Source organism: Arvicola amphibius, chromosome 4 (assembly GCF_903992535.2).
Source record: "Arvicola amphibius chromosome 4, mArvAmp1.2, whole genome shotgun sequence".
Taxonomy (NCBI): domain Eukaryota; kingdom Metazoa; phylum Chordata; class Mammalia; order Rodentia; family Cricetidae; genus Arvicola; species Arvicola amphibius.
The window spans coordinates 69769392-69779173 of NC_052050.1; the positions used below are offsets into that span (position 1 = coordinate 69769392).

Sequence of the window (9782 nt, forward strand, 5' to 3'; positions counted from 1 at the left end):
ATAGGGATAGTCGTAAACTCTAGTTTATTTATTTAGTTATTTAACTCGATAGCATTAAGGTTTTCTGTTCCCCACAGCTGAGATTCAAGTGTCGCTTCTAATAATAGTACAATTCTATTCTGATGTCTGGATGTTTCTCATTTTCCAAAAATTGAGTGGATGAGGGGGAGGAGGCAGGGTAGAGGTGACATCCAAGATCAGACTTCATGTCTTTCCATCTTGGACACCCAAACACCAAACTGCTACTCCCCATGCTAGGAGGGCTTCAGGCCCCTGTTGAGGAGCCTTGTCATGGTCTCCTTCATGTCTTTGTTCCTCAGGCTGTAGATGAAGGGGTTCAGCATGGGGGTTACCACAGTATACATGATGGTGGCCACCGTGTCCTGGGTGGAGAAGGAGTCTGGGGGCCGTATATAGATTCCAAGAACCGTCCCATAGAACAGGGTGACCACGGACAGGTGCGAGCTACACGTGGAAAACGCCTTGTGCCTGCCCTTGGCAGAGGGCATCTGGAGGACGGCTATAGTGATACGGACGTAAGAGACCACAATGAGAATGCAAGGGGCCACAAAGAGGACCACAGCCCCCAGGAAGACAAGCTGATTGACACGCGTGTCCGAGCAGGCCGACTTCATGATCAGGTAAGCATCGCAGTAGAAGTGAGCAATCTCGGGGAGCGAAGAGCAGAAGGCCAGTCTGCTCATGAGGAGGGTGTGCACCAGGGAGATGAGGCCAGAGCAGACCCACACGGTGACTGCCAGCCTCACACAGAGCTGGGGGGTCATGATGGTGCAGTACTGTAGTGGGTAGCAGATGGCCACAAATCTGTCCAGGGCCATGGCAGCCAGCAGAAAGGTGTCCACGTTGGCGAAGGAGATGAGAAAGTACATCTGAGTCAGGCAGTGGGTGTAAGAGATGGTTTGTGTTCCGGCCACGTGGCTAGCCAGGAGCCTGGGGACGAGATTGGTGGTGAAGCAGATGTCAACAAAGGAAAGGTTAGCAAGGAAGAAGTACATGGGGGTGTGCAGGCGGGGGTCAGCGCCGATGGCCAGGAGGATGAGTGTGTTCCCGGCCACTGTGATCAGGTACATGCACAGGAAGGCCCAGAAGAGGATTTGCTGCTGCCCAGGGTCGCTGGTGATGCCGAGCAGGAGAAACTCGCTGACTCTAGTCTTGTTATCCCATCTCTCAGACATCTCTCAGGGGCTCAGGTCCTGGTGGGGACAGGATGAACAGCTGGAACTCACGGCATGTTCAGAGTCAGATGACGGCGTATATGTAGGGGCTTTCTATCAGAACTGTGTACACACGCATGTGTGTGTGTGTGTGTGTGTGTGTGCGCGCGCGCGCGCGCGCGTGCGTGCGTGTGTGCATGTCTGTCTGTCTTTCTGTCTGTGTGTGTGTTTGTCTGTCTGTCTGTGTGTCTGTCTGCCTGTCCAAAAGAGGGCATCATATTCCCTGAGGCTGGATGGAGTTACAGGTGACTGTGAGCCACCACATGTGGGTGCTAAGAACTGAACTTGGGTTCTCCGGAAGATACACACACACTCTTACCCTACCCACTGAGTCTTCTCTCCAACTCCCCCACTTTACATATCTGTTTGGTTTTTGAGGAAGCTGCCTAGAAGTTGCCAAATCTACTCAGCGGGCGAGTCCCAGCAATCCTCCTGTCTCTGCCTTCCCAGCACTGGGATTACAAACCTGCCCATATTTGATTATTGTTCATTTAATGTGAATTCTGAACTTCAAACGCAGGTCCTTATGCTTATAAAACAAGCACTACCAACTGAGCCATCTCTCTAGCCCATAATAACCACTCTTTAGTCGAGTTCAATTGCACTGGCAATCACACACAATTTTTCCTGATTCCCACCTTATAAAATGAGTTCTTTCCTTGTGCCGGCTCTTCAGATGAAGTTGGGGCTTACACCAAGTGACTGTGCGTGAGCAGGGTCTGACTCCAGAGCTGTGCTTTCTCTAGCATGCTTCACACCCTGTCCGATTGACTCTCGGATGCTATGTGCTTAGGGCAAGGACTATGCACCAAGGCTCTGAGCCCCTCAGTGAGCTCCTCCTTACCCTGCAATGTCAGAACATTGACAAGAGAATGACACATGGTGAGCAGTGCCTTGGAGAACCATGGGAGGGCTCCAGGCAAAAGGCAGAGGACCTTTGACCTCAAAGATATCTTGTTCTCTGGATTGTTCTTGGATGTGATTTCGTGCCTCCTGGGACAAACATTTACATTCAGTTTATAAAACACTTTATTCTTGTTGGGTGTCAGAACATAGTTACAGAACCCAATCTGGTCAGTGGATATGACCTTCTGCCTTGCTTTCGTGCTTTCCCAGATATAACCTATAGTACATGCTAGGCGATTGTGTTTAAACTGGTCTGTCCTGAGAAAGTTCTGGGGAAGAGCTCTCTGTCAATATTTAATATGTGCTTGTTGGCATTTATGTACATGTGTTTCTGAACTCAAACAACCTTCCCTGGATCACTGCTTTCTCTGCTACATTTGTGTATAAAAGCGCACTGAACATGAAGCAAGGTGTCTACAGCATTAGACCATAGGCTGACAACAGTCAACACTGCAGCAGCCATGCAGTGAGGGGACACCAGGAAAGGAGCCAGGGCTTTGCATTGCCCTGCTTATTAAATCTGGATTCTTTAAACTTGGCTTGATTTGGTTTATTGTATTGGTGGTGGAGGAACCCAGCAACTAGGGATCCAATACTTATCAACTGGTGCCATTTGCCTGGGTGAGTAGAGGCCTTCTGCGGTCACGTGGTATGGCCTTGGAAGGCCACTCCACTCACTCTCCCTTCCCCACCTTTGCCATACTGGACGAACTCAGTAATCTTCCCACATTCCCAGCTCAAAACCTTAAGAGGTCCAGGACCTCCTTCAACTTGCTGATTGCTTGCCAAGTCTCTGAAATGCCAAAGCAACTCTGGCCTTCCAGAGAAGGAACTGTTCCTGCTCTTTGGGGTTCCCCTAAGCGAGACATTGCATGGGGATACTCCAGTCCTCACTTTTTGGCCTCAGGCCAAAATCTTGGGGGATGCCCAGCCATAGTCTCCAGCATCCATCTAACGACTTGCAAATTCAAAGTCTGGTACCCAAAACCTAGGATTATTTCTTGCAGAATTCATCCAAACCCCACAGCCAGGGCTTCAAACAGGGCATTCCTGTTCCTCTCCCATCCCTGCCCTGTTTACCCGGCTGTGGTCTGGCCAAGCTGAAATTCTTAAACTCCTACCCCTTCCCTGTTCCCCATCTCTCTGCCGCTAGGCATCCCATGCTACGTTCAAAAGTTTCTTTCTTCTGTTCTGACTCTGTTCACTCTCTCCTGCTGCCTGCCACTCTGTAGCCCAGGGGGAAAGGGGGAGATCCCTTTTTCCTGTCTGGTACCTGCCCCTTTACATGTCCTGAAATTCTGCTCGCCTCTTCTGCTCTTAACAAATCCATTTTCCTTTAATAAATTCTACGATACCTTCCTCTATCCTAAAAATCTCTTCTTCTGACTCCTCCGCTTGCTGGTCCAGCTTGCCCAGGTCAGCCTGGTCTATAAGAGCTAGTTCCAAGACAGGCTCCAAAGCTACAGAGAAACCCTGTAAAAAAGAAAAAAAAGTCTATTTCATATGTAGAGATGGAAATGATATGTGGCCACATGTTTGTTTGGATATCTGACTTTACATGTTTGTGTGTTTTGACTCTGGCCTTTGCTGAATCTGATGTGATGATAGAAAAAGTTATTCTATACTGTTCTATTTTATTATAAAGAAAAAACAGCTTAAAATTGGGTATGGTTAAACTTAAAACCGGTAACTCCAAGTTGAAACTACTCTGGGAAAGTACAAACACATGGACATCTACCATTTTGATTGAAGTTAAACAAACTTCACCACTGTCTTTAGAAAGGGTGACCACGTGGACTGACCCTAGTAAGGAGACATTAGGTCTCCAAGTTATTTTGGTTCTGTATGATAATTCTTGTCCTGTCCTAAAAAAACAAAGTCTATGAAAGAGAAGGATTAAAACAACACTGGTTTACTGAGATATTAAACCTGTACCTCTACATTCATGCTGGCAGCCAGATTTTATAACCTAAGAGTAAGACCCTTGATACTGATTAAAATATACTAAATTGTTCACAATGCTAAAACTTGGTTTTGCCTTCCACAGACTATGATTGCGCCCGAGGTCTCAGGACCACAGCTGCAAACTAGAGACTGAAATATTCATTCTAACGTTCTTGTCTTTACTAACATCAGTAAACTATAACTGACTGGGTAATCTGTATATCCAGATTTAATTTATATGCTCTCAAAGTCAAGCCAAAACAACACTTGTCTAACTTAGATATTCCTAATAGATAATTATACCCTGATCCTCAAGCACCTTTATAGATGTGGGAGGATGGCACTTAACAAAAGAGCTTTTTATGATGGAGAGACATGCCAGCTCCTGGCAGCACCCTGCATCTCCTTCAAGAATATGGATGGCCGCAGAAGAACTTCCACCTGAGGGCTTGCTTTAAACGTGCCAAAGCCAGCCATGCAGCAAAAAACTGTTTTACACTTAAAACTGTTGCCAAGAACCTGTTCAGACCGAATAGATGGAGCGGTGGAGGACTGATCGTCCCGCCTTGCCAAGATAGGTAGGCCGATCTCTCCAAATTCCTACCAGGATTTTCTGCTCTTGGCAGCTGAGCCCCAGTACTATTTCTGCAATGACTATAGAGAGAACCCAGTATTGTGGCTTCAGTAGCTGGAAAGCTGTTTGGCTTCTGATCAGATTTATCCCTCTCAGATCTGATGGCGTTTGACTAGGGTACTGACACATTTGCCAGTTTAACAGCTCTTCTTGACCCTCAAGGCTAAAATCACCCTGGTAGGTAACTTAACTCATTAGTTAAGCTTCCTGCTAAAAGTACAGACAGGTGTGCCTCATCCCGAGGCTTCCTAGTCCAGGATTAATAGATTTCAGATGTAACTTCGGAGGTTCAGAGTTCTAAATTTCCTCTGGTTGTCTTCTAAAAACGTTGATGCCTTTTAACCCCAAACCATAGCTTTTTGCTATGACCTCAGGATGTAAATCTGTTCCAGCTGTCTTACAGACACCTCCAGGTTCCTGGAGGAAGTTCTGCTGCTGTATCAGGAAATCTCGTCTGGTAAAAACTAAGTCTCCAGAGCCCATTTGGATCCCATCCATTTTTGAGCATATTTTGCAGGTTCAGTCTTCCCTCCTGGGCCAAGGTCAACCTACAGAGAGCCCTCTAGATACTCTAGATCCTGCACCAGTTCCTGGGACTTCACCACTGGTACCACCTCTCCAGGTTCAAACAGGTACCTATCCAGCAACTGGAACCCGGGTTTCTAAGATGTCCCAATAATGAACATATCTGCTCTCCTGTCTCGCTCATTCACCCCTGCCTCTTCCGTACAGGACACTTCTCTGTTCCACTCTTTCTGGCAGTTATCACCTTTCCCATGGCTAGCCCCATTGCTGATCAGAGCAATCTATTTTTCTCCTAGCAACCTGGCTTCTCAGCTTCCTCAAGGAACAGGTGTGTGAGGTTTCCAGGATGGTAGCTAACCAAATGCTTCTTCACCCATACCCCTGACTGAGTGTGAGCCCACTGACTCTCAACTCTCCCCCCATGTCATCCCTTATCAACAGGAAGCAGCCAGACTTGAACCTGTGCATATATATACCCAAAAAGGTTGGGATGTTTGGAATCTCCAGCTGGGGGTGGTTGTTCCAGACCCCACCCTCATCACAGCAACCGGCAGCTCCCTGGAGCTTCCTCATTCCAGACTTCACCCCCGAGAAAGCCCACCATCAGCAAGCAGCTCCTCCCCGGGAGATGCCCGGGACCTATCTGCTATTCAAGACCCAGCCCATATATCTGCTACGTGTGTTTTTGTGTTCTTTTTTCTTGCCTTCTTGAGAGTCACCCAGAGGTGCTCTGCTTCTCACTGTCCTGTTTATTAAATCTGGACTTATTAATTTGGTTTGATTTGGCTTATTGCATCGTTGGTGAAGGAACCCAGCAACCAGGATCCAATTCTTAACAGCTACAACGTGAACGATTTTTGTTACATCACACACTTCTACCACCATGTGCTGCCTCACCACAAGCCTCAAGCAAAGGAGCCAGTTGACTCTGCCCTAAAACCCCTCTAAAACCACGAGACAAAATCAACCTTCCATGGCTGTAAGTTGATGACCTCAGATGGCAGTTACAGCAACGGAAGCTGGTGCACACAGAACTTTGATGTTCTGCAAAACATTTCACACTGGCTGATAGTAAAATAGTCACAAGAAATCTGGATTTCTGACTCTTCAAAAATAAACCTAGGGACAATCACACACTCATTCTCACAGGGCATCCATCAGTCAGGAAAACAGAAGAGCTTCTAATGAACAGCCGCTATGCTTCCGCAAATGCCCTGCGATAGCTCTCTGTACTGATTTCCTCTGTGTTCCAGAGAGCCTTCCTGTGTAGTAAGTTTATGAATGTCCCCAGGAGACTGGGAGGCACAGCAAAGTTAGAGGACTCCCCAAGCAGCAGAGATCATACCCCTTGCTCCAGACAGTTGGTCCTGAGAGCCACGGTCCCCTCCTCCACTAGCCCTGGAGTTACTGGGGGAGATGTCTACCGTCTACACTTCCCACCTCTTAGCTCAGTGCCCCAAAAGGCAGAGACTCTGAAGCAGTTCTGAAAGCTGAGATGAAGACAGAGTTCTGTCTGCAGAGAAAGATGATGTTAGATGTAGGCCATTCACTTTTATCAATTGAAACAGAAATGAAATGTAAGGGATTCTTCATGCTTGTTTGTTTTTTTGTTTTGTTTTGTTTTGCTTTTCTTTAGCCCAGCCTGGCCTTGAACTTGCTATTAGCTGAAGATGACCCTGAACTCCTGATCCTTCTGCCTCCACCTCCTGGTACTGAGATTATAGCCATGTGCTACCACTCCCATTTTAGAGTTTGAATTCTTAAAGGCATCTTTACTTCCATTCAGGTTCAAAGTGAAGTAGCAGCGATGAGGGGTTCCCACCCGGTTGCTCACTCAGGCATCAAGGATGTGTGCATGAAGTATTATTCTGTTTGGTCCCTCATCAGATAATACAGAACCAGAACCTGACCTTTGGTGACACCACTGTATTCCAGACAGCCCCAAAGAGACCTGCAACTGGCATGCTGCAAGGCAAAGAGGATGAGCTGGGTTTGCAGCTCAGTTAATAGAGTGCTTGTCTAGCAGCCATGAAGTTCTGGCTTTGATCTCCAGCATAGCACAGACCAGGAGTAGTGGCACACATCTGTGATCCCTGCACTCTGCAAGTGGAAGCAGGAGGATCAGAAGTTCAGTGTCATCCTTGACTACATAGTTTGAGGCCAACCTTGGTGTGTATGAGACCCTGTCTCAAAATCTCATGTATACATATACATCCATACAGGAAGAAGGATGGAGAGAAAGAGAGAATGAAAGAAAGACAGACAGAGAAAGAAGGAAGGAAGGAAGGAAGGAAGGAAGGAAGGAAGGAAGGAAGGCAGTCAGGCAAGGGAGATATAATTGAGATATGGCAAAAACTCATGTCTCAGGTACAAGTTGCTTGGTTTATGAGGGAAAGTGTGTGGAGAATATTACACAGAAAAATAATTGACAATCAGGAAGTCTATATGGATCTGTGATGTGGGATTCCCCCTCTGTATGCAGTGAATATCATTGGTTAATAAAGAAGCTGCTTTGGGCCTATTGCAGCACAGAGTAGGGCAAGGTGGGAGTTCCAAGCAGTAATATAAAATAATGGAAATGGGTTAATTTAAGATATAAGAGCTAGCTAGAAAGATACCTAAGCTATTGGCCAAGCAGTGTTGTAATTAACAGAGTTTCTGTGAGGTTACTTCAGGTCTGTCTGGGCGGCTGGGAAACAAACAAGCAGTCTCCACCCAAAGATCTGACCTAGGTCCTCTAAATATATGATAGTGTGTGGCTTGGTGTTCTTGTGGGACTCCAACAGTGGAAGCCTGGGCAGGAAGCAGTCTCTGACTCTTTTGTCTGCTTTTGGGACCCTTTTCCTCCTACATGGTTGCCACATCCAGCTTTCACATGAGGGCATGTGCCTAGTCTTATTGTAGCTTGTTGTGCCATGTTTGATGGACATCCCTGGGATGCCTGCCCTTTTCTGAAGGGAAGTAGAGGAGAGTGGATCTGGGGAGAGGGAAGGTTGGGAGGGGCTGGGAGGAGAGAAGGGAGGGGAAACTGCAGTCAGGATATAATATATGAGAGAGGAATACATAAAAAGAAAAAATTAAAAAATATTTTCTTTTAAAGTCAGCATTGCCTACCATCATTAATAGTCTCAACGGAAACACTAGCAGCCTTCCTGTTGGTCAGGACCTTGTACGTTGCTTGAGCCCCTCTCCTACTACCCACATCCTATCTTCCACACTCCGCTGCTCCTCAGGAAACTGAGGCAGACAAAGACGGAGGAGACTGGTGCCCCGACCCTGCCCTGGCTCCAGTTTAATCTAGAAAGGGATCAGATTCTTGAGCAGGCGGCTCTTCTCAGCTTCCCCTCAATCCAGTCTGTGTGACAATAGTGAGCCGCAGGAGAGAGGAGCATCTAGAGGACCAAGGGAATTCAGTGACTAGGTACTGGTCTCCAGGCACAAGCTCTGGATTTGAGTTTAGCACCAAAAGTTCAGCCTATGAAAGAAACCAAGGACAGATAACACACCAAGGCTGACACATAATAGAGCATGCGCTGAAGAATCATGCTTTGTGTAAATGTCCCACTTTACCGGGCATTCCTGAGCCTTTGAGCTTCCTCCAGTCCCAGCCAATCCTGCTACCTGGAAGTGTCTTTCTCCTTCTCCAGACCATGCCCTTGTCTGGAGACATGTCTCTGTTCATAATTTTATACAAGGACATAGGAACCTGAACATCCCAGGCTCAAGACACAGTCCATTCCTGTAACATGCTGGCCTCAGACCTAGGTGTCGAATGTGACAGAGCAACTCTCCAATTCCAGCTGCCTTCTTACCCAACTGCCCGAGCTGGTCTGAATGCCTTTCCCTAGGTTCCTTCCAGCCTGGCATCCTCTCCGTCTTTCTAGAAGCAACTGAAGTTCCATGACTGCCCACCTGAGCAGAGGATTTTAGCCCTGATGGTGGAAGAGTTTCCACCTGCCCTGGAACCCCTTGCTGAAACCTAAATGATGTGTCAGCCACATTGCTCCCATCAGGAGCGGGATCCTCCATCTCCCCAAAGGGGTCTGCTTCCTTTCCACTCAGGTGTCTAACAACTCTATGGATGGGGGCTTAGGATGGCCCTGAGGTCTTAGGTAGGGTGGTTTGAAGCACACTTTACAAAGTCACTGGGCAAAAGACAGAGTAATTCTGGGGGGACTTTGGGAGTGTGGGATCTGCAGTTAGCTGAGGGAGGGTGTACCTAAGAGGCCACTGCACCGTTTCCAGGCATGTTCATTGGTAAAGTATAGTACTCTAAGCCATAATGAGACAATGTCAAAAATGTTACCTAGACAACCAAAATGTATCAAGATTTCTCCCTCATGTCCTTACCTTCTTCAGGCCTGACAGGTGCCATGAAACTGTGAGCAATTAAAGCAAAAGCTGACCAGCAATGGCCACCTCTGTGTAGGTGGCAAGCCCTCTTTGTCTAGGGGGAGGGTGCTGTGCCTGGGATCCTGGGTGGCACTGTTTGTCTTCCTCTGGGCTGGAACAGTTTCATCTCATACATGTTGCTGGTT

The 9782-nt window shown here is 47.3% G+C and overlaps 1 protein-coding gene across 1 annotated transcript; it reads right to left on the bottom strand.

Moving 5' to 3' along the window:
• Positions 1 to 254: 254 nt before the first annotated feature.
• Positions 255 to 1196, bottom strand: LOC119813747 (olfactory receptor 1361-like). Its single transcript, XM_038329175.1, has one exon. The coding sequence runs from the start codon at positions 1194 to 1196 to the stop codon at positions 255 to 257; it is 942 nt and encodes a 313-aa protein (XP_038185103.1).
• Between the last annotated feature and the right edge of the window lie 8586 nt (positions 1197 to 9782).